Source organism: Hordeum vulgare, chromosome 1H (genome assembly GCF_904849725.1).
Source record: "Hordeum vulgare subsp. vulgare chromosome 1H, MorexV3_pseudomolecules_assembly, whole genome shotgun sequence".
Taxonomy (NCBI): Eukaryota; Viridiplantae; Streptophyta; class Magnoliopsida; order Poales; family Poaceae; genus Hordeum; species Hordeum vulgare.
The window spans coordinates 473,553,401-473,578,705 of record NC_058518.1 but is presented as its reverse complement, the minus strand read 5'-3'; the positions used below and the strand labels follow the sequence as shown (position 1 = coordinate 473,578,705).

At 44.6% G+C, this 25,305-nt stretch overlaps 3 protein-coding genes and 1 non-coding gene across 5 annotated transcripts; 2 read left to right on the top strand and 2 right to left on the bottom strand.

The window, feature by feature from the left end:
• The first annotated feature begins 1,548 nt into the window (after positions 1-1,548).
• Positions 1,549-1,619, top strand: TRNAG-GCC. The gene has a single exon. It is a non-coding gene; the product is annotated as a tRNA-Gly (tRNA).
• A 2,984-nt stretch (positions 1,620-4,603) lies between these two features.
• Positions 4,604-9,006, top strand: LOC123446620 (polypyrimidine tract-binding protein homolog 3-like). Its single transcript, XM_045123195.1, has 15 exons — positions 4,604-4,742; positions 4,877-4,943; positions 5,102-5,173; positions 5,281-5,357; positions 5,668-5,749; positions 6,459-6,591; positions 6,911-6,975; positions 7,059-7,108; positions 7,197-7,238; positions 7,358-7,409; positions 7,505-7,553; positions 7,629-7,642; positions 7,806-7,913; positions 8,011-8,154; positions 8,378-9,006. Exons 2-15 carry the CDS (start codon positions 4,887-4,889, stop codon positions 8,765-8,767), a joined length of 1,335 nt encoding a protein of 444 aa, XP_044979130.1. The 5' UTR covers positions 4,604-4,742; positions 4,877-4,886; the 3' UTR covers positions 8,768-9,006.
• Positions 9,007-10,000: 994 nt separating this feature from the next.
• Positions 10,001-14,444, bottom strand: LOC123446602 (protein LIKE COV 2-like). 2 transcript variants are annotated; one of them, XM_045123186.1, is made up of 7 exons: positions 14,207-14,444; positions 13,152-13,204; positions 12,961-13,070; positions 12,333-12,500; positions 11,793-11,890; positions 10,766-10,892; positions 10,001-10,416 (listed from the first exon to the last, which is right to left on the bottom strand). In XM_045123186.1, the coding sequence occupies exons 1-7, from the start codon at positions 14,324-14,326 to the stop codon at positions 10,310-10,312; spliced, it is 783 nt and encodes a 260-aa protein (XP_044979121.1). In that variant the 5' UTR covers positions 14,327-14,444; the 3' UTR covers positions 10,001-10,309. The 2 variants fall into 2 exon arrangements, with proteins under 2 accessions (XP_044979121.1, XP_044979115.1); XM_045123180.1 differs by having other exon boundaries at positions 12,961-13,204; positions 14,207-14,437.
• A 3,137-nt stretch (positions 14,445-17,581) lies between these two features.
• On the bottom strand, positions 17,582-18,821 carry LOC123415708 (ethylene-responsive transcription factor ERF110-like). The gene has a single exon (XM_045106751.1). It carries the CDS (start codon positions 18,764-18,766, stop codon positions 17,984-17,986), a length of 783 nt encoding a protein of 260 aa, XP_044962686.1. The 5' UTR covers positions 18,767-18,821; the 3' UTR covers positions 17,582-17,983.
• Between the last annotated feature and the right edge of the window lie 6,484 nt (positions 18,822-25,305).

Genomic DNA, 25,305 nt, shown 5'->3' with positions numbered 1-25,305 from the left:
CTCAGGACTACTGCTGAATATAAAAACAAACAAAAATGTCCCTGGGCCTAAAAATACCTAAGCTTTTAAAATAAAATGCAAAAGGAATTTTATGGGGCATTTAAATAAATACAAAACAACAATTAATTACACTATTTTGTGATTTATATACACACTCAAGGCCAAAATAAAACTCCACATCATCACATCATCATCCCCATAATAACCTCTAAATACAAGACAATTTAAAACATCTCTTGTGAAGATGGGATTTGAACATGAGAAAATAGGAGAGGAAAAGGGTTTGAACTTTGCAATGAGCTTTGATAATCCCAAGCAACCACTCCTACACTCCACACACCATCATCACACATGAAATCACAAGGTAGCTAACCACAAGATCACCACCTACATATATTACTAACACCACAAGAAATCATAGTGCAACAACTCAAGGTAAGGGCATGCAATGATATGCTTTGCATGCATGCATGAGAAGGAAATAAAAGGAACACACATGAAATCATGGTATCAACTTAAACATCATAACCTCTGACAAGGTGGTCCACATGAAGTAAGTCCAAAAAGGGTAGGTTCTACACTTGGGGCATTACAGGGTGAGACGGCCTTGCCATCTAGCCACGACACGGCGACTAGCAAACAAGCGCAAGCGAGCGGGGTGGAGGTGGTTGTGCGGCCACACGTGCTTTATGTGGGCGTGAGTGGTGTCTATGTGTCTTTTTCTCTCCCACTTCAAGATTTATGCGCTTCATTCAATGGTCCAAGGAGGCTAAATTTCGTGTTTTTACCCTTTTATGTAAGTTGATGCAGATCTATCCTAATTTGTAAAAAAATCAATATTTGATCTTTTTCTATCGTCAAAGTCCATGGCGGTAGGGTATAACAGCTTACCACCAAAGACCTTGACGGTAGGGTTGCATGCCTTACCATAATTTTTTTAAGTATCGGATACAATGCGTGTTCGCACCTACCGTCGGACACCTTGATGATAGGGTGCGCTACCGCCAGCATGTTTGGCAATAATATGGATAAGTTTCCTACCGTTACGAACCTCGACAATAGGTTGTTATACCCTACCGTCAAAGACCCGACGGTAAGAAAATGTTAGATTCCAAACATTTTTATAAATTAAGGTCAGTTCTGGATCAACTTTTAAAAAAGATCAAAACACAAAATTTTGCCTCCAGACACGTTTGCCCGGCAAGTCTAAAAATCGGACGTGCCAGATTTTTAGTTTTTTTTATTTATTTGTTCAGGAGACGGTACTAATTAACTAGCTGCTGATGTATCAATTTCACACTTCCTCGGTCTTCCGTGCACATAGAACCTGACGGTTCTGGTCAAAGAAAAAAAAAACCTGACGGTTCAACCATTACTACTTTGTTTGTCACACACATGCGTTTGTGTTCCTCGCCTCGTACGCGTCTTAGAGCTACTAGTACAACCGAACAAATTCAGTAGATGAACAACGAAACAGCATGGACATCTTCCATGTGCAGAATCATCTTTATGTGTTTTTAGGATTATAAATAAATAATAAAAACAAAGGCACCAGTGGTCTAGTGGTAGAATAGTACCCTGCCACGGTACAGACCCGGGTTCGATTCCCGGCTGGTGCATTTCATTTCTTTTTCCAAAGAGACTTTTTCCCCTTCATATATCATCCTTTTTTTGTCCAAAGAGAACAAAATTACCCTTCATATGGGGCAAAGTGTACGTGCAATACACGTCTTATTAACTCGATTCCCGGCTGGTGCATTTCATTTCTTTTTCCAAAGAGACTTTTTCCCCCTTCATATATCATCCTTTTTTTGTCCAAAGAGAACAAAATTACCCTTCATATAGGGCAAAGTGTACGTGCAATACACGTCTTATTAACTCGATTCCCGGCTGGTGCACTTGATTTCTTTTTTCAAAGAGACTTTTTCCCCCTTCATATATCATCCTTTTTTTGTCCAAAGAGAACAAAATTGCCCTTCATATAGGGCAATGCTCTGCGCCGTTAGATCTCCACTAGTAAAGTGTACGTGCAACACACGTCTTATTAACACGCGTCTTATATGAAACCTAATAAATTGTAGCCAACTATAGCATAAATTTCTTGATTTTTTGAACTTTAGCACGAAGTGCATAATACCTAAATTTTGACTCGTGTAGAAACATCACTCTTCATAAATAAACATTCTTTCTAAAACAAATATCACACATCTTTGCATCAATTATATAATCTCTTATCGAAATGCACACTTCCCCAATGCATAGTGCCCAAACAATTATAATGTCTTGTAAATAAATTTCAGATGTGAGCAAACTCTTCAGGCTGGTTTCGACCCATGAAAGCCAGCCAAAATATACAACTGTTTGATTTTTCTTAATTATATTAGTATTACAGTATAATTTCAAATGAGAATGGGATCACAAGTTATCAATACATAATATGTCTAAAACTATCTATCAAAATAGTTTGCAGAAAAATAAGCACTGCAAAGAAATATTTATGCTAAACTCGTTGTAGAAGAAATGGTTCCTCACAAGCCATTGTCTATCAAACTTCGTAATTGTCATTTAACTTCTTCTACAACCTTCTGGGAGTCTATGCATGCGCACCAATAAGTTTCACAAACTCCTGGTGCTCACCAATAAAAGTTTCACAAACTGCAAGTACATGCCTTCTAATTATTATTTTAATATATTTAAATTATCCAACACCATGTTCGTGTAAATAAAACAGCTTACAATTGTGCAGTCAAATGATAGGGTGCTCTCTAACCTTCTTTAAATGATACATGCACAAGTGAGCTTTAGGTGCAATCTTGAACTATACCTTTCATTATATATATATATATATATATATATATATATATATATATATATATATATATATATATATATATATATATATATATATATATATATATATATATATATATATATATATTCTGTTCATAAATTAATCTTGATTTGCAAACATCAACAGATCTTTCAGCTAAAGATTGATGCTTTAAGGCAACTCATGGTAGGAGCTAAAACTGAAGAACCATAATATCAGAAAAAGGAAAAAAATAATTATAATGCAAAAGAAATAGATAACATGAGCATGGGATGTTTTTCTTGTTCTTCTTGTGTGAGCACCAACTAATCTATACATTCACTGTAGTAAAATTATGTGAATAATCTCAGTTAATGCTTAACACTGGTTTTAATGAATTTCTACAATTTATGGCCTAGAGCAGCTGAGAGGAACTCGTTGTCCGCACCAATTGCTATTTTGTCCCAACTAAGTTCCAGTTTAAATTCTATACCTACAGCGAGCCCCCAATTGAATGCCTTATCAATGATAGCTTTCGATCGGCAAGTAGCTAACAATTCAGAGTCTATTTAAATGTTTGGCTCGCTTTCACAATATCGCTCTTTATATTCTACCGTTTTTCACACTATCCACGACGGTAGACAACAAAAAACACAATCCACAAACTTATATGATTTGTAGGGTTGCATTATGCGGCGTTTCAACCGCTCATGAGGCTCTCGCCTCCTAGTGCATCACAGCTCACGCTAGCGGCCAGTAACCGGTGAGGCTTTGTCATTGAGCCTCCACCTTATCCCTTATGTGAGAGAGAAACACGTTGTCCGCATCCATTTCCAGTTTGTCCCAACCGTTTTCCTGGATCATGTAGTGTCATAAAATATTTTTTCTATGTGAACTAAAAGTTGCTAGCCAGGAATGACAATAGTTAATGTACACAATTCTGAAAGACAGTTATTCACGTCCAAATAAGATGAATAACGTAAATCAGATGTGTATTTTGGTTTGCAACCGCTTGCCAAGTTAGTACATAAGATAGTATTGTAAGTCATTGCATTTCACATACAGTTACATGATCCTCGTTATAATTTGGAAGACGGACTTACACCGTAACACTCATGGATACTCAGCTTTGAAGCAGGTGCACATGCATCCTTCTTTCTTGGAGCCCCTATACACAACACCACGTATGAATAGAAATTAACACGAATTGTTGGCCTAATTAGTTTAAAATGATTTGCTGTTGTGTGGTATCCCGCTCAGACCTGGTCGAAAAATCAAATATGGCAAGTCATGACTTGCTGTGTTAGCTGGCACAACATGATCACTCAAAGCGAGCATGAAGAGCCAATGTTTGACATTGAACCATATTACACGCAGGGTTCTCTTACCCAAGTTGATCACCAGCTACCTACAACCTGGACCGCCTTCCTCAATATGCAACAGGAGATCCAAGACCCACGGATGCATCTACAACCGCATGACGATTTGGTGGAGCACATATGGGATGTGTGATGAATTGTGAGTTTTTATTTGTTAAACTAATTTGATTTGTATTAATTTGTTGAATTATTTTTAAATTTGTAATTGATTTCTGTGATGAAGTATATAATAAAAAACAAATTATCTGTTTAGTTTATGTCAAGCACGTTTAATATAAAATATTTTGCATTGAAAGTGGATCAATTTGTGTCGATAGTGGGTCGAAATCGACGGCTGGGCGAGCTGGGAAAACCCAGGTGTCTGATGCGGCTGAATGACCTGCCGCCCGCGACCATTGTCGATCCAAACACGGGTCTGCTCCCCCCACGGAGGCGTTACCATCTTTTCCCGGCCGAACCCAAAACAGAACCCTCCATCGGCTTCAACCCCCCTCCGTCGGCGATAGCCGCGGGCAAAACCCTAGATCTCCCTCCCGCTTAAACCCTCCATCAAGGTAATGCTTCTCGCCTCGAGATTGGACCGTCGGCTCTAGATCTCCTCCCGTCGACCTCTTCCCCCCTCTCCGTTTGCCCGAGCGTGGCGTAAGGAATTCCGTGGTGACCAGTGTGTCTGCTGCCCCTGTTTCAGCGGCGGCAGGATGGCGGAGCCGTCCAAGGTGATCCACATCCGGAACGTCGGGCACGAGATCTCCGAGGTGAGAAGAGACGGAAATCCCGCGCCTTCTCCTCGTCGATTATCTGTTCCGCCCGGCGCGATTTTTGTTTCTAGTAATCGGGGGAGTGGCTTCCCTGAATAAAAATTTCGCCTTTACTGGCTATATGCGCTCAGCGTGTGCGTCTCCTTATCTTGCAGGCCGATCTGCTTCAGCTGTTGCAGCCGTTCGGCGCGATATCCAAGCTCGTCATGCTCCGTGGCAAGAATCAGGTGGGTTCTTTTCTTCCTTACTGTCCGGTGTTTATTTTTATTTTTATTAAGCAATCAAACAGTCCTGGTGTTATACACTTATACTGTAAGCATTGCGGTGTGTGTAGGCCCTTCTCCAGATGCAAGACATTAATTCTTCCGTGAGCGCGCTGCAATACTACAGCGGCGTCCAACCTAGCGTAAGGTGATGCGGTTCTTGGTTGTGTTGGTTTTCGGGTGCCAAGAGCCCAGTAGTATTTTTACATATGGTTCCTGCTACACGCCTTTGCAGTTGTACTTAGTTTTTGTAATGCTAGCTGCTGGAGTTATGGCTCGTTCTGAATAATGCATGCTGAATTATATGGTCTGCACCTTCTGCAGTATATGTCAACAAATAAACTTAGTGCGCTTGTGTGTTACATTATTTTTTACCTAATACTCATTAACTTTGATATCTTGTTTGGTATGTTCTCATTCCTTTTCGCACACCTGTGCACCCTTTTATGTCATTTTAGGGGACGGAATGTTTACATGCAGTTTTCATCCCACCAAGAACTTACCACTGACCAGAGCTCTCATGCCCGGAATTCTGATCAGGTATATTTGCCTACCCTGAACTTTTGAGATTTGTTTTATAAGCTTCCCAGAGTTATCTGGAGTTGTCTGTATCATTAGTGAACTATAAAATCTCGATCCTTGGTGTTTTTTATAGCCTCGTGTTGGACAATCAGCTGCATGATACTCTTACTGCTCCCTCTGTATATGAATATAAGATGTTTTAGATTCTGCAAGTCCAGGTTGTGGATGATATTCAAAATAATGGCACATGTTCTTAAGTCATTGAACACTACTTTTGACTTGTTTGTGGATGCTAAACGTGCATAGTGCTTACCTCAGTTACACATTTTGACGTGCTATGTAGTTCCCTCAGTGGCATGAAATGGTTTGCTGTCGGACTACATTTGAAAAGGTGCCTACGAGGCGATAAGTTTGGGATATGATAGTGGTATCGTACTAAAATGGAATCTACATCTAGGAAATATGGTAGTGCGATTATGCTAAAAATAGAAATTTGAATTACAGTCGACGCCATCAACTATCGAAGTACTTGATATATCAAAATTTGAAGGACGGGTAGCTATGTTTAGTATATTCTCATCACTTATTTTAGATAGCTGAGTTAAATTGCATGTTATATCTACTGCCTCTTATTTTTCCAACTAGATATACCTATCTATTCCTCTCTATTTATTCTTTTCTTTCTCCCACTCTTCTGTCTCGGTGCTCGTTTGCTGCTGGCCCTCAGGAATCAGAACCCAACCGTATCCTTTTAGCTACTGTCCACCACATGCTCTATCCTATAACGGTGGAGGTTCTGCATCAAGTTTTCAAAGCATATGGATTTGTGGAGAAGATTGTCACATTTCAGAAGTCAGCTGGTCAGACTCTACATCTCTTTCTCCCTCACACTCCTATACATAAACTTCATATAAATGCTCTGATTCACTTCCCATTTTGCGCCTGAAATATAATGTTGATCTATCAACAAGTGTCTGTAGCATGTGTACAGAAATCTGAATTATAGGGGCATATGTTACTATAGACTTGTACCTGTACAGAAACAGTGGATTCAAGCTTACTCCTTTTTGTCCCTCGATAAAGTCTAGTGCTTCTGCCGCTCCTTCCACTGGAACAGACAGTCGGTTATCTTTACCATCTGAAGGAGATGATTCAATAGATTTTGTTTAATTGCTGCAGGTTTTCAAGCCCTCATCCAGTATCAATCACGTCACGAAGCTGTGGAAGCATTGGGTGTTTTGCATGTAATTACTTCGTGGCTCCATTAGTGTCCTAGAATCTACATATGATTCTCATAATTTTAATCTTACAAACCAAACTTTCACAGGGAAGGAACATATATGATGGTTGCTGCCAGCTAGACATCCAATATTCCAAGTATTAGCTGTCATTAATCCTTGCTGAAATTTATTTTTTTCTCAATTGTTGTATCTAATTGTTTTTCTTACTTTGTGTGAATATCCAGCCTCAGTGAACTGCAAGTCCATTTCAACAATGATAGAACTAGGTAAGTCAATTTATCAGTTCTTATCTCTACAAGCTATGTACTTATGCAATTCATGGGCGTTACTGTGTAGCATCATTTAACATGGAAGTCACCCGTGGTGAATCTCTTTTTTTCTCCAGGGATTTCACGAATCCATCATTGCCTACAGAACAACGCCCAAGGCCCTCTCAGGTTGGGTGATTCTCTTTATGTTGCCATCTCACTTGTTACATGCATCAGTTTACGCTCTGAAGCTAACTTCTATATGCTTTGATTGGTTGGAGCAGCAAGTTTTTCCAGATCCTGGGGGTCTCTTTTCCTTCCAACAACCTGGAGGTAGCATACTTCATTCAATTTTAATCATTGTTGATAATGAAGAATATCTGATTTAGTTTCCTTTCATATGTACAGGTCCGTATTCTCAGGTTGGTGTCTTGATTCCTTTGAACGGTGTTGCTCCAGTGTTGTTTTCCTTTGTTCAATTTGCAGAAATAAATTAGCTGGATGCACATGTTTACTATGTTTGCATCTTGTTTAAATACTCCTGTGAGTTCTCATGCGAAAGCATTGCTATTTGGTGCATAACAGATGGGAAGAGCGGCAACCATTGCAGCTGCATTTGGTGGAACTTTACCGACTGGAGTGACCGGTACCAATGAACGGTGCACACTGATAGTCAGTAATTTGAACACTGATGTAAGCTTTCACCTGTTCTGTTTTGAACCTTGGAAGATTCTCCTTTCACACTCTTAATATTTTGACTACTGTTTCAAATATCTGTCTATTGCTGCAGAAAACCGATGGGGATAAGCTTTTCAATCTATTTTCTTTATATGGAAACATAGTACGAATCAAGGTGCTGCACAACAAACCAGATCTTGCCCTTGTAGAAATGGCTGATGGGTTTCAGGCTGAGCTAGCGGTGCATTATCTAAAGGTACGTGAATTTTCTCTAGCATCTAATGTATCAAGTTTATTTTCTGTTCTGTTTGGAATGTACTTCCTCTGTACCACAATACTTGTTGTTGGAGAGAACTAGTCCAATACTCCCCCAACAAGTATTTTGGAACAGAGGGAGTAGTATCTTTTTCTTTGGTCATTCACATGTATAATTGGTACCATAACTTTTGGGATGGCACTTCTCTATTTCTTGCCTGCAGGGGGCCATGCTATTTGGAAACAAGTTGGATGTGAACTACTCAAAGTACCCAAGTATAACCCCTGCCCCTGACGCTAATGACTACATCAACTCAGGCCTTAACCGGTTCAACACCAACGTGGTGAAGAACTACCGGCACTGCTGTGCGCCAACCAAGATGATCCACGTCTCTGCCCTCCCGCAAGACGTCTCGGAGGATGCGCTCGTCGCCCACCTGTCTGAGCACGGCTCCGTCATCGGCACGAAGCTGTTCGAGGTGAAGGGCAAGAGGCAGGCCCTCGTCCTGTTTGCGAGCGAGGAGGAGGCGACTGAGGCTCTCGTGTCGAAGCACGCCAGCGCGCTGGAAGGGAACACAATCCGGATTTCGTTTTCCCAGATGCAGAGCCTGTAGGCAATAGTTGAAAAGAACATACTCCCCTCTCCCCTTCTTACAGGAAGATAGCCCCCCCCCCCTCTCTCTCTCTTCCTTCTTCCAGGGATTAGCTTGTTTGGCTGATAATCGGCCCATGCTTTGCTTTTTATAGGAAGATTTGAGTGAACTTTCGGATGTGAATTCATCTGTGCTCTTCTCCCAGACTGTTGCTCTTTTCCCCTTGTTGGTTTATAAGGTGATCAGAGGATTTCACTGCATGCTGCACAGTGCGAGTATGAATTCTGGAGAGAAAGAAGAGCGCGTTTGAAGAGGATTTCACTGCGTGATGTTGCGTCGTCCCTCCCTACCGCGTCTGTCCTGCTCCTCCTCCCCGGCTGTGTGTGTCCTGCTCCTCAGCTTTTTTTCTTGGCCAGGTCACAGCTTTCCCGCCGATACAGATTTCACCATGGATGGCCGCGGCCATCATCGTGCACGATTTGAGAAAAGAGCGAAATGACTACAGGTTCTAGCAACGGCAGCTCTGTTAATGCAGGTTCCAGCTTCTTTAACCCAGCTCTATGTCCTAGCAACCCATCCACCCTTGCAGCAGCTTTCCGAAACCGCCGTAGTAGCTTCTGGTGTAGCCGATTCCAGCGCAAACATCCGCTTGGTTGCACGCACCGGTCGCCGCTTTTCGTGCTGCCCGTGTGCTGGTTGCAGCGTTTGCACACACCAGTCGCAGCTCATTTGCACCGCCGTCGATGGCTGGGACTGGGAGCGGCGCTCGCCGTTGCAGCATCACTCGACAGGGGTTCTGCATGCCGTGTGTTTAGCGACACACCACTACTGGTCTTGTACGCCAACAAAGTGGAACGCGTTGGAGCTTGTGCACCATTGCGGGTGGGAGCAGTTGCCTGCGCCGGCCTACGACAAAACCTGAGCAGCGGAGGAAGCTTAGGCGTTCAAGTAGGATCACTGATGCCCAGATGCTACTGTTTGCGCTCAACCAAGCGTAGGGCGGGCGGGCTCCACCCGCGCCCATTTACCAAAACTACCGTGTGTTGTAGAGTATACTCCCTCCGTTTCTAACTAATTGTAGTTGGAAAAACTAGACTAGTTCTTTCCAACTACAATTATTTAGGAACAGAGGGAGTATATACATGGTTTCAGCCAGAATATGGAATGCCGACCATGCCCCTATAATGCCTCAATAAAACCATGCCACAAAATTGGTCACTTAACCAACACACCCCACAGATCGCCCACACACACTGAACAATGCAATAGCATAAAAAAGGTTAACCTGTGTAAGTTGAAGTTACATTGTAATGATCTAACTCAAGTAACCGAACACTCCTTCTGTGAGCACACACAAAGTCACAAATCATTTTCAGTAATCCCACTAAGTCGTCTAACGTTGGTGTGGTGTGGCGCACGACTATCATCAACACTCCCCACTTTGATTTCCGACCCGCCTAATATACAGTCCTTGCTTGTGTTCCAGCATCTAATCTACAAATTGTACATCACATGTTGCATCATCATCCCCAAAGGGGAAGTTTTCCGACGATATTTTAAGCCTCACACGGTCATCATTCTGTTTAAACGGGTACCCTGGTTCTTATCTGGCGCGGGTCCTAGAGCTGTTATCACCTGCGGCATGGTCATTCCTCCAGAAACAATTATTTCTGTAGAGAGCACAATAGCAGAAGCATAAGATTAGAAATTCAGGGGATATAATACTGATAATGTTAGTATTAAAAGGACTATCAAACTTAACGGATGCAAAAAGAGGCATGCCCTCAAAGTAAGCTTATGTTATATTGGGATGTTATTACAAAACTGCCAGCAAGAGGATAATATAACATCTGAGTGAATTCTAGTAGGGTACTTAACAAGAGCAACATATAGTATTTGGAAACGCTGATGGGCTTCAGCATTTAAACGAGTTGCTATAGCAGACATCAAATAATTCTCTTTTCAACAGAATAGTGGAAATGATAAGGAGCTTAAAAGGGGATCATCAAAATAACAAACCTATCCCTTCTCGAATGGACAGGTTGGGCCTTATAATTTCTGCAGAGTTCACCAAAAAGATATCACCAATATATAGATGATTGGTTGGCACATAGACACTACACAGTTCTTCATCACCTTTGTCAGTCTGCAATGAAATGATAGACGATCACCTCATAACCCAACAAAAACAAATATATCAATGCACCGTTAACATGATAAGCATGTGGACTTAGACAATTAGGTATCACATAATTCATTGCTTCTGTCAGTGTTGATTCTGGACAACACAAGAACCGAGGTCCCTTGATTCTCTGTAACAGTTGTCCTTAATGTAACTTGATAAACAATTCTACACCATTTTGTTAGAAGTCAAGACCTGAAGTTCCGTAGGTTTTCGCGCGTCCCGTGATTGATTGGACATGTTTAGTTTTGTTCTTATTTGGCATTATGCAAACTTACCAGCAAATAATCTTTGAGACAAAGCCAAGTGAGTCAGTATTTGGCCCTGTGACTAATGTGTAAAGCCCCCCCATAAACCTGAAGCAGCTCTAGCTGACCTTTCCAGGGCTTACACAACAAATTTATGTACGAGAGGCTGTAGATTATAGGCGAATCTCAATAAGCTGAATAAAGATAAGCCCAGCCAGGCTACATGAGGCCTAATCTTCAACTATTTCTGGTGAATCTTTACACTCTCGAGATTTTAAAGGGATTAGATATAATAAATCGCAACTAATTGGTGACATTTTCCTGAAAGTGAACTATTTCATGAACGACAGAATGAGGCAACACAGAGAAAGAGAGCACACACAAGTATGGTATGAATCTTTGTTGCTTATGAAAAATTGAAAATTATCGAATACTTCCTCCGTCCGGAATTAGTTGTCGCTCAGACGGATTATCTAACACTGAAATACGTCTAGATACATCCATATGAGCGTCAACTAATTCCGTAAGGAGGGAGTGTATATTAGCATATTAATGAGTAAATCATCTAGAATGAAGCATTCAAATGCGGTTGATGCCATGTAGAATAAACAAGTACCTGAAGAATCATGCTCGATGTTATAAATCCAAATGCGTATTCACCAGCACGGGGATGGCTAATTATTGCCACTTCTTTAAATGCTGTTGTATTTTGATCTGTCAAATGAATAAAATACATTATAAGAATATGTTTCTTGTTGGACAGAAGGGGCTACAAGGAAGTTGGAACATAAATATTTCAATGCCACCAGTTTGTCGATGACTATGGAAACACAAATGTGGTGCATAGAAACGTGCTGTTGTCGCATGATCCATATGGTCTTCATGTGGATTTTCCTACTAACTTCATAAGCTCATGTATTTTGAAAATAAAAAAAACTAGTGGCCATAAAGGTGTTTCTTTGCGAAGTACTGGTACTTATATAATGTTTTACCCGATTAAGTATTTATGGATCTGTATATAGAAGTCATGCACTAACACAATTTTTCAAGGAACAATTATGCACTAACAATGAAAACCATAAATGGTAAAAAATTAAGAAAAGGAACAAACATAGTTGTCAGATATTCTGGAGCACTTCAGGTGATCATAAATTACCTGGTGAAACAGCAGTGCTAACTTGCTTTGATGCAGAATATATGTGCCTTACAAATGGCATTTTCTTTATAAACCATTCTCCAACCCAGAAGACAGTTGAGCCCACCCATGATGACACGAATATTCCAACAATAAATATGAATACAAGAGATGTCACAAACCCAAGGCCTGAAATCAAGAAAAAATATATTACTCAGTATTGAAGCAAATCATGAATATTTGTCGGTAGAATCAAGTAATGACAGTTTGTTTTAATAGCCTGAGGCTGCTTCTTCCTCATGCACCAAATGATTTCAGAGGATCTCAGTTACTGGCATTATCAAGCGCTCGGCACCAATCTTTCTATCTTACAAGAAAAAGAGCGGTATATAAACTAACTAATCTTAGCAGTCCCACAAAAACAAACACATATTTCTCTTAACTCAAATTCACATGTGTTAGATCCTTTTGGAGATTAAATCTAGATAAAAGACAAGCAAGGAGCCAATGTAGAAAAAAAAAAGTCTACCTAAGTCTATACCACTATATGGCATACAAGCAAGGAGTAAATATGTATTGCTGTTCTCTAATACTGCAATTTTACCATGACCAACAAGTGGCTAGACAGAAGTATCTGTGGAACAATTACCAAATACGTCGAATCCAAGCTTTGCATAGAGTGGACTGAAAAAACCGTCGAAGAATCGAATAAACCACAAAGTGATGAAGAATGTCACAGCCATTGGGAAAATAACCACACTGCAAACAAAAAAGAGAATATTAGGCAAGGCTAATTTACAGGCTTTGCAACTTCTATGAATCAGTTCGTGCAAAGCATACCATCCAGTCATAAACTTTCTTGACACCCAGCTTTGAAGGACGGCGAAGCATGCCTATTGAAGTGTAGCAGGTTAAGTATGAAATAACTAGTTTAAAAAAATATAGCATAGCATGCAGAGAAGTACAACTTGTTCAGGTCAAATGAGAAAATAGAACAAGAATGTAACGTGACTATACAGGGTTTGAGTGCTGTCTAGTTTGCTTGAACAATCTTTCTACTCTGGTACCTAAGAACCGATGGTTTACTAAATGACACTTCAAGATGGGAGAATATGCACAGACTGCCAAAATGTTTAAGCAGCACGATTGCCCAGAGGATGCTGTCAAATTTTAGTGCCAGTATTACAAGTTTGGGGGTTTCAAAGACCAACAGCATGGGGCAGTTAACTAATTGCAGTTGTCAAATTCCTATTGTTATTTGCGTATTCTCTAACAAAACTATAACCTGTAAGGCCACTACTCATATGCATTTGCTATTTATGAGAAAATAGAATAAATGCACCTACTGCATGCATAAAATCAAGATCATGCCAAGCACATGGCACTGGCCAAAGTTAAAGGAGGTCCTTACATGCAAGATGAGGCGAGATCCGTCTAAAACTTATTAAATTCAGTTTTGCCAGGTTAAAATTGCGGCGTGCATCATGAATAGCAGGTTTGTCGAACACAGGCATCTGGTGCGCACGGGCTGGAGCTCCGAAGTAACACAACTATCTCTACCTCGAATAGGAGTATAGGGCTGACACTGATGCAGTCAATTTCTCAAACTGTAACGGCCTAAACATCTCTGACCAATAGTAGACAACACGCACGACGAAGTAACAAGAGCCGACTCAACCAATCGAACCCTCAGAGTCAACCCTGGAAACTAGTTCCAGATGGCAGAATCCTTGGATTCGATCAGAAGGCGGCAGCGGATGCGGCGGCCAGATCCGAGCAAGCAGACCACGAGGGTTCACGTTTTAACTACAAGCCGCGCCGCATCGCGTCGCGGGGGCAGCAGCAGCAGCAGGGCGACAGGGAGAAGAAGTAGGGTATAGATCGATCCGCGGTACCTTGCGGGTGGAGGTGGCCGGCGAGGTGGGGCGCGGCGGCGACTTGACGGGGTCCTCGGGGTCCGCGGGCTCCGGCGCCTGGCCCATGGGCACGGCGACGTACTCCTTCTCCTCCGGCATTGCGGCGGGAGGTTGCGGCGGAGGGGCCGGAGTCGAGGCAGGCTGGGTGAGGACGGGGGGAGGCCGCGATGGTTTCGTTAGCTAGTGTGACGGCAGCAGCGGAAAGAGGAGGAGGCGGTTGGTGGCGGGCGGAGTACGGAGGGGGGACGCGTCGTGGAGTGACCGAACTGCCCCACGGTAGCGTGGGGCCCGCGCGGTTGGGCGGTGCCGTGGGGTCTACCTGTCACTGAGTTTCAGGAGGGAGAAGTTGGGCCCGGGAGATAAAGTGGGCCCAGCTGTGGGAGGAGGAGGAGGATGCGGGTTGCGGGCGGCGGCGCGGGTCACGGTCAAATCCGTCGCGCGGGCGGTCGGTTGCCGGGGACCGACTCGGTGATACCTGCGCAAACGGGCCGGCCCGGCACGGCCAGCGAAGGCACGAATATCAGCTGGCCGTGCCGGCCCACGTGTGCAGCCTTCCGGTCCAAATACGATACATGAGCTAAGTGGACCGGTGCGTCGGCACGTCACCCAGGATTTTAGGCTGCTTTCACGTAGTTTTTGGTCGATTTTAATCTATTGGGCTATTTTATACGTTGTATATATAAAAATATGTAAATAAAAATGTAAACGGACCGTGTCGTGCCAGCCCGCGTGCCCAGCCTTTAGGCCCAGGCACGGCCCGAGATGGATTGCGTGCGTGACACGGCCCGTTTAAGTCGTGTCAGGCCTCACACATGACGGGCCGTGCCGACGGGCTCACGGGTCGGCCTGTTTGGCCAGCTATAACTCGGTGACGTATACCTGGCCATATGCCAGGCTTCGGGCCGGGTCGAGAAAAAGTTGCTGCTGAAAACCAGGCCTAAGCCCGAAAAAGCTTGATACGGGCCGACTGCGGTTAAAAGTAGTTTTGCTCAAGCTTGAGCCCGGTCTAGTCCGACTATAGGGCTTGATGTCCAGGCTCTAGCCCCACCCGATGGAACGATTAGGCCTGACCCGGCCTAGGATTTTCTTACCAGGTTGGATCGGGCTGCCCATTGCCAGGTGTATTCGATGGCGTGGTTTTTTCGTGGGGCGCCCCGATAGTTATGGCGTGTAGGGTTTTCTGGGACGTGGTGATAGTCATATCCTTTCTCATCGGACCCGTGTACATTTGTTGTGGACTCGAGAGCAAGAAAGACGAGGAGGCCGGTGGGCCGGCTATCTATTCGGCTACACAGTTTGGGTAAATCGATGACGGCGGAAAGAGGTTATAATTTTTTACTGTCGAAATCATCCGTGTTGTACCGTTTACATTTGGACCGTCGAGCTTTGCTAAAAGAATGCATTTGAACCGTCGAGCTCACCTCAAAATGAATTTGCCCTTTGTATCTGTATGTTTCACATTATATCAAAGATACAATTAGTTGAGCTCTCAAACCAAGCTTTTCCATGAGTATTACACTTACGTTGCCTTGCAAGAAGTTTGAAGAAGATATTTCGTCCATGATAACCCGAGACTCACTAACCGTGTTGTTTGTTGTTATGCTTTTGGAAAAGATATATTTTTTGAAATTAAATATTACATATTTTTATAAAATTAAATATAAAAAACGGGATGTGAATTAATCGTGACATGCCACTGCTAACTTTAAGGGTGTAATCTAAGAAGAACAATTGTTTTTGATGAAGCAATTCGGCGACACAGGTGCCAAGGTTTAGTTCATCAAGGAGAACAACTACATCTATAAGGTTGCCCGTAATGGGAGTATCATAGGTAGTATCATGCGTGCCAACTAGGCAATTTTGATGAGATGACATAGAATTAAATGAAGAAAAAGAGGATTGAGTATCATATCATGATACCGTATCATATCAAAAGTTGTGCTACTATGTGTCTTGCATGGAAATAAATGAACTATCATATGATACTACCATATGATACTATGCATTACGGATGTGGTATCATAGAGTAGTATCATATGCATGATACTAGTATATGATACGACCCATTAGGCTGGTCGTAATGGTAGTACCATAGTTAGTATCATGCATGTCAACTAAGCAATTTTGATGAGGTGACATAAAATTAAATGAAGAAAGAGATGGTTGAGTATCATATTATGATACCGTATCATATTAAATGTTGTGCTACTATGTGTCATGCATGATAATAAATGATCTATCCTATGATACTATGCATTACGGGTGTAGTATCATATATTAGTATCATGTACATGATACTAGTATATGATACTCCCCATTACAACCAGCCTTACAATGACCATTCCTAAACACCCTGACGTGGCAAACAAGAAGCAAGGAGATCAACTACACCTATAATGACCATTCCTACAACACCCTGACGTGGCTAACAAGAAGCAAGGAGATCAACTACCCTGAGGTGGGCTCATGTTTTGCCTATATATGTACTATCAAAATGTTTTTCAAAATTGATATACACCGCACCCCGCGCGCTATTTTTCTTCAAAGATGAAGGGATTATTGGTGTTCAATTTATGTCGGCATTTGATATACTTACCAAAGTTTAAAGAAATCAATCTTAACAATACATCCTATTTTGTGCGAAAATTTCTCAAGCATATTAGACAAAAGATATATATAGTTTTCCTAATGCTGTATCGTAGCACTTCAGTTTCCGCTCTTGGTTCCTTTACCATAAAATTTGAACATAAATTTGCAAGGTCTCCTATGTTTTAGTTAATGTATACATCAGTTGAGACATTCCTTGCGTGCATAATTATTCCTTATACTCATGTTCATGTGATGTTATGTTTTGGAACCATGTACATAATTTATGTGTTGAGCTTGTGGTGTGCTTTAAAACTACATATTGTAGTTGCACTTCAACCTTTTCATGGTCTTCTATTTTTTCTTCAGAATTTTCACAAATACAAATTACAGATCTTATGCATATCGATGAAGACATGTGTTACACGTACGCACTTACTAGTTGAGAAAAAGAGAGTTGCGGGAGCAGTTTTCTTTTGGCCAAGTTCCCCCAATGCTTGAAAATTATTGAGGAAAGAGGAGTTGTTGAAAATGAAGATGCTCTAACACAACTCATAGTCTCATGCCAAAGAGCCAAAAACCACAAATGTACTTCCTGCGATTCATAATAAGCGTCGCAATTTTGAATTAAAGTTAAACTTAACCTTAATTCAAAACTTGGACACATATTTTGCATCGGATTCGGAGGGAATATATATTCAACACATCTCCAACTTCTTAAATGTAGACACAGATATCCAAAGCGGAAAAATCGACCCACCAACCATATGATCAACAACGTGGTTTATTTTCTGCTTGCTCCAAGCGTGACCAACCTTCTTCCATTTTCTCTGAAAAGGTATGTGTCTGATGATTACATTACAGGGTAAAGGCGTTTGTAGCGACAAAACGCGAGGAGATGTTGGTCTAGAACCAAACCTTCCATCGGTTTCGTTTTTTCAAATAAAACAACATGAACAAAGCGAACAAAGCGAAAGAAGAAAGATGAACATTTTACAATGCTCTGGCGACTGGCGTGCCGTACGTACTCTGGTTTGCGGCAGCCGTGCAGTGCATGTTGGACGGCACCATACCAAATACCATCGGTGTTGCAGCAACTCTTTTTTCTTGAAGGAGAACAGTAAACAAGAAATGACTACTATCGAGAACGATTTCTTTATTGGAGGAGAACTACTGTTGGGGTGGCGGCGGATACTGGCTGTGGCTGGAATCGGACCACGAACCCGTAGTCGCCGGGTAGGTCCACGCAGTCTCCGCCGGCCAGGCCCACTGCGCCGCGTCGCCGTAACCTGAACCAGAGGAAGCAGAGGACGGCACGGATGCCACGGTCACGGAGGACTCCGGGAACGAGTAGGACCCCGAGGAGGAACCGCTGATGCCGCCGCCGCCGCCGCCGCCGTAGTAGGGCGTGAACCCGCCGCCTCCCGCACGCAGAAGCATCTGGTATTGCAAGTAGTCGGAGACGGCGCTGGCAGGGTAGGGGGCCGCCGAAGAGGCCATCGTCGGCGCCGCGCTGGCGGTGGTGGCCGGGGCGGTGAGCCGCGCGTCCTCCGGGAAGTTGAGCTTGGCGCGGCTGCCGCGGAAGCGGAGTGCGGCCTCGTCGTAGGCGCGCGCGGCGGCCTCGGCGGTCTCGAAGGTGCCGAGCCAGACGCGGGCGGCCTTGTGCGGGTCGCGGATCTCCGCGGCCCACTTGCCCCACGGCCTCTGCCTCACGCCGCGGTACCGCCGCTCCGGCACCCCGCCGCCGCCGCCATGGCTCGCCTGCTCCGCGGGCGTGTACTGCTCCCCCATGGCCGCGCTCTGCTGCACGTCCGGGCTCCGCTCTTGTCCTGCCGATCGAGCAAGAAGATGGCACTCTATATAAGCTCCAAGGGACAGCACGCTACATTTGACTGCACGAAAGGCCAGCTGCGCGGGACACGATTGACTATGCGGTTCTACGTACGTACGCATCTTCTTGTTTCCACGTATATAAAGATGCGTTCATCTGTATCGACCAGCCGCGGGCACGTGGAGCGCGTTCCCACCGTTCATGTGCCGATATTGATATATATATGCATGGGACTAGGGCTGGTATCTTTGTTGTGTTGCACGAGTGCATTGAACCATATACTCCTACTAGTTTGGTATTTCCTCTTTTCCCCTCTCTTTTTTTTCTTCTATTTATTACTGTAGATGATTATAGAGAAAAACGAGAATAAGTTTTTGGCAATAATGGTCGTTGCTTGTAGTGCGTGCATGGTAGTTCTGACGTAGCACTCCTCTTTTTTCGTTTTCTTTTTCTATATGTGACTTACGTGGCACTCCTCTGGTTGCAAGCAAAGGGATTCGTTGTTAACAGTTTGATTAACGTACACCAGCACCCACAAGCCTTTAGATTGTGCATGACTAACACATGCATGCTCGCCAGACACTTGGCAATAAGAAACGCAAACTTGGCCGAAAAAACAAAGAATAAAGGGGCAAAAGCATTATTAGTAAGAACGTGCGTGACACCGACCTGCAAACACAAACATTCTTTCCTCTTCAAAGTAAACAATGAGCAATCAGTCTGGGTTTATTCTCACCTGCTGCGAGCTGATCCGGTGTCGGCGCGGCGGGATAGCTCCCCTGCGCATGCACGTAGCCTCCCATCGCCGGGTGATCCTCCCAGCCGTCGTCGCCGCCGGACACGACCCTCGCGAGGGCCGACACCATCGTCGACATCTCCTGCGCCTGGTACTCCCCGGACAGCACCGACCCTGCTGCCGCCTCACCATCCTGCTCACCGCCGGGAAGCCGACCCGCCATCTCTCGCGAGCCTGGCAATGCCGCCGCCGCTGGGATGAACTACAGTGTGGCACGTGCGAGATCGTTCGAGGGTAGACACTGGCTAGCTTAGCTGAGCTTCAAAGTGCTCTCGACTTGGATCCACACCGAGTCGATCTACTTCACGGGGGAGACCCGCCGCTATATATACACGCACAGCACACGCATGAGATGGAGGATGACTGGATGATGAGTACTCGAGTGGACGAGGCGAAGAAGAAGATGTACATGTAATGTGGCTCGTTCGTTGGTTCGAGCCGGAGAGGTACGTACATGGTGGCCACGCTAACGCTAAGCTAGAAGAGCTAGCTAGCTGAGCTCGGCGGGCACAGCCGCCAACGAAAAGCGCGGTTCAGATTTGGACCGAGTCTCCCGCGCTGACCGCTGCCCCCAAAAGCAAGTGGGCAACGACCCATCTGACACCCGCTTGATTAATCAGGCCGATAGTGATGAGATCTGACGATCGAGAGCGGAGAGCCTATGCACATTACTTTACCGTCGTACTAGTACGTTAGGCAAACCTGGCCATCAGCGACCGGCGATCGATGGGTCGATGCATTATTATTTTAGCTGCCTGCGTGTACGGATTAGCATATGGCCCAGTTACTACTGCACAGCAGCAAATCTAGTCAAACTGGCCAGACGAAATACGATGTATAATGCACGAAACCTTGGACACTACTACAGTGTTTGGTTTGGATCTTTAGGGCTACGGATCTGGACGGTAGACATGGGGCGCGCGTGGCCTACGGCTGGCCACTTGCTAGGCGCGAAGACCGACCCCGAAGTCCCCAAGGTTTCCTGCCTATCCGGTCAAGCAAGCTATGGATGGCTGGCTGGCTGGTTCTCCTTCTTCTTCCTCGTTCGGCACAGGCAAATCTTGTTCGGCTGCCCCGCGATGGAAGCCAGTTCTACATTTGGTAATGCCAAAGTTCTTCGGCAACGTCCAGATTCGGCCCTCCTCCACGCCCCCTCGACCCGACGTGTGGTTCAACCCTTTTTCCACGTCGTCCCGTCGAGTTTCTACTCTTCCCGCTGGTCGATCCGGCACGCGCGCGCGCACGTGCACTCGTGTTTGTTCCGCAGGCGGCGCCTGGAATGTTCTGCGATAGACTATGAATGATAATGGACTAAGAGCATTTTCAAACCCTTTTCAAAGTACGGACACGTCGTCTCGTCACTGATCAGTTATAAAAATCGATTCAGATGAACCTTTTAAAACATTCTCACACGACTTGGCTGACCGGCACCTCCATTCTCAGCCTAAATATGGAGCGGACATGGCACGTGGGACCCGACAGCCCGACCCTATCGTAAATTGCACCAAATCCAGCCCGCAGAACTGCCAGATCCTTTTTCTATTTTCCTCTCTTCTTCATCCGCGCGCCGTCCGTCTTACAGCTCCATCGCCGCGCGCGCTCCGTCGCGTAGTACGTTCTGTCACCCCAGCCACTCGGTCAAAGGGTCATCTCTCCCAACCTCTCCGCGCACAACGTCGTCGTCGGCCTGGAAGACACCGCGGTACGTTCAACAACTCTCCGATTATGCCTTGCGCCGGATTTGTTCGACATGATGTATGACCGGATTTGTTGGTCAATTTTTTAGGAGAAACGATGGATTATGATGCTTCGTCCGGCGAGGATAATGGACTAAGAGCATCTACAGTCGGATCCTTCAAATCCTTTTTAAATGTACGGGCACGTCCGTTGGTCACTATTCAGTCATAAAAAATAGATTCAGACGGGCCTCTCAAAACGTTCTTAAGAGCAAGTACAATAGAGCTGAGTCGGCTGGCTATAAGGAATAAAATAATATATTTTTGCTTAGTTGGAGGAGAGATAAGAGGAGAGAGAAGGTAAGTGGGCTCTTAGTTAAGAGCCAGCTCTAGCACGTGCTCATAAGCATTTTGTAAGAATGAGAGGTGGACCATATAATAAATAAGTAGTACACTTTTCTAACCAACTATTGTACATGTTAGCTATAAGATGACTATAGGTGACATGACATAAGCTTAGCCGGCTCTACTATTGTCCTTGCTCTAAACGTGTGGGCTAACTGACACCCCAATTTTTAGCCCAAATAAGGGGTGGATTTGGGGAGCCCGGGCATGCCCGCCACGTTGGACCCGACAGCCCGACCCCACCGCATATTGCACAAAATCCACCCCGCAGAACTGCCAGATCAGTTTCTTGTTTTCCTCTCTTCTTCCTCCGCGTGCGCTCCGTGCCTCCGTCGCGTAGTAGCCTTTGCCACCCCAGCCACTCGGTTAAAGGGGTCATCTCTCCCAACCTCTCCATGCAAGACGTCATCGCCGGCCTGGAAGACACCGAGGTATGTCCGGCAACTCTTCGGTTGTGTCTTGCGTCGGATGTGTTCGACAGGATGTCTGACCGGATTTGTTGGTCAAATTTTTAGGAGAAACGATGGATTACGATGCTTCGTCCGAAGCTTGATCAACTGATTCAAGATGAACTCTTCGATTCATCGGATTCGGACGAAGAAGTGGACATGATGATGCTCATGAGCACGCAAGAGGAAATGGACCAGGAAGTGAAGCACATTCTCAATTTCAAAGGCTCAATCAAAGGAGAAGAGTCATCAATCGGGATATGGTATTTGGAGCAAAGCTACTTCAGAAGGATTACTTTGATCTGGATCAACTTCCCAGCTGATACATTTTTTCGTCGTCGTTTTCGCATGCGAAAACCATTGTTCTTGCACATTGTGGGGACAATGGAGGCACACGATGACTACTTCAAGATCACAAGGGATTGTTGCAGTCAACTCTCTTTTTCTGCCAAGCAGAAGTGCACGGCTGCTATGAGGATGCTTGCACTTGGTACTGCGGCTGATGCCGTTGGTGTTTGAAGAGGGTATCTAGGAGAGCCAAATGTACATGACACGGAAAAGTTGTTGGCAATTGGAGAGCCCAAAGGGTTTCCAAGAATGCTCATATCAATCGATTGCATGCATTGGCAATGAAAAAACTGCCCCAAAGGTTTGCGAGGAATGTACCAAGGTCACACAAAAGAGGTCACCATCATAATAGAGGTGGTGGCATCCCATGACTTATGGATTTGCCATGCTTTCTTTGGAATGCCAGGTTCTTAAAACGATATCAACGTGCTTCAACGATCTTCGGTGTTCAGGAGACTTTGCAACGGGGAATCATCTTCGTGCAACTACACCGTCAACGACCAAGACTATAACATGGGATACTATCTTGCCGATGGAATATATCCATAGTGGGCTGCATTTGTGAAGACCATATCTGTTGGGGATATTATCTTCTACGTGACCCGCCACTAGTTGGGCCGAGTCACCAAGTGGGCGACTCATCCTTTGGTGATTCAAGCTTTGGCCCAATAAGCCCACGAGATGGATGGCGGTTCAAGATCCTCGTGGAGAATCAGTCATTGGGAAGATTTCCAAGTCTTGGAAATCACGGCGACTTAGAGATAGAAAGGATCATGACTTGCGTAATGGCAAGGACTCTTGTAAACCCTAAGGGCTCGACCTGTATATAAAGGCGAGTCCCAGGGAAGGAGAGGACAGGTTAGAAATCATCGAGAGCTAGGTCAGGCGAGTTATGCCCTCCTTGTAATCGAAACATCATCAATACAGCACAAAGCATGACGTAGGCTTTTACCTCCTCACGAGGGGCCGAACCTGGGTAAATCGATGTCCCGCTCCCGTTCAACCCCTTTGAGTCGCCACCAAGGTGCGATGGCTCCAACACTAAGTCCTTTCATGAGGACATCTGTCGCGATAAAACCACGACAGTTGGTGCCCACCGTGGGGCCTACGCACGATGGAGTTGAGTTCTCAAAGGGAGCCCTACCAGGGTCAGGGAGCTACGCGGCTGGGCTCATGACCCGGAGCCGCCGCGGAAAGTACTACATCAACAACTCGCTGTGGGGGCCCGAGGTCGATTCAATCGAATCCGGCTACAGAGTCCCCTTCGGCAAGATCAACATCTTTGTCGGCATGGTTGGATCGTTGTGCCTGAGTCGGACATCTCCACCGACATCGTCGAGCCGGCCAGGTATGTCCGCCCTGTCGCGATGCCGAACTTGACGCGCCCGGTCTTCGTTGGCTTCACACAGGGATCTGATGAACCAGAGCGATCGGCGACTCAGGAGACTACGCTGGTCAACACTTGTTAGAGCATATATCTCCATATGTGGTTTTGGTAATTGATGACAATTCCTATGGACTAATGGGTGCCTTAAGTTACATTTATAGGATTTGTCCATAGGCACTTCTTGAAGTCCATCTGTTGGGTTCAAGGTATTATCCAAAGAATGGTCATAGAAACACTAGGTTGATCAAGATCTCAGACAAAGAGTAAATCAAGATGATCAACACTTCTTGAAGTCCATCTGTTGGGTTCAAGGAGTTTATATGTTGACCAAGATGTTATTCAAGTTATTATCCGAAGAATGGTCATAGAAACACTAGGTTGATCAAGATCTCAGACAAAGAGTAAATCAAGATGATCAACACACAAAGCATATAAGATGTACCGAGAGGGATCAAGTGATCCCATGGTATGGTAAGCATTGTCCATTACGTGTTTGTGTACTAACCCATGGTCTTTGTGAGACTCCTATGTGGGGGTTAGGTGTGTTTCCATTGGGCTTGCGTCAAAAGGAAGATCTCATACAACCCATGAAGGATGACGTCAAGTGGTGATCGTCATCAAGATTGTGGTGTGCAAGTTCAAGTGGATCAGCACGATTATATCATTGAAACTATTGTCAATGATCATGTGTTGATAAGGACAATCTCATGTGCTAACAAGGACAAGATCAAGATAAGCATTCCTGAGCACTACATGCTTGATTCTTGTGGATGTTCACATGGTGGACAGGACAAGATCAAGATAAGCATTCCTGAGCACTACATGCTTGATTCTTGTGGATGTTCACATGGTGGACAAATGAAGATGAATACATAAGCTAGGCTTTCCGCATTGTGTATGGGAAAGTTACTTGAAGACTTCATCATGTCTTGCTTTCAACTTGAGCCAAGAAGGAACAACATCATCAAGCTCAGGTGAAAGGGCTAACTCAAAGGTATCAGTTCCTTTGACGTTAGTTGTGCGGAGTGATGATCAGCGAATAAAAGTAAACACTCAAGTATGGATCATCAGTACTCTTTTATGATTCTTGAGTCCTTAGGGATCCCGCACTATTAAGAGGGGATCACAGGTTTTGCGATGAACTTGCTCAAACTACATCTTCACTTTTGCTCATACCACATCTCTACAACCATATCAAACACCACATACTGTCCACTCTTTACAATCCAATATATGTCCAATTACCTCAGACATCCGGCTCCCTCCGGACATCCGAGGGCCAGACGTCCGGCCGGCTTCGGAAATCCGCAGCGAGACACGAGTAGTTTGTAAGGCTTATGTCTCGGAAATCCGGCTCCCTCCGGACATCCGAGGGCCGGACGTCCGGCCAAGCTTCGGAAATCCGGAAGTCAACACCAGTAGTATGTGTGCACTATATCTCGGAAATCCGGCCCTCTCCGGACGTCCGAGCGCCGGATGTCCGACACCCATCGGAAATCCGGAAACCACCACCAGTAGAAATTGTGTTGTATATCACGGACTTCCGGGCCACTCCGGACGTCCGTATGCTGAAGAATTCAAATATGTTCAGGCACATCTA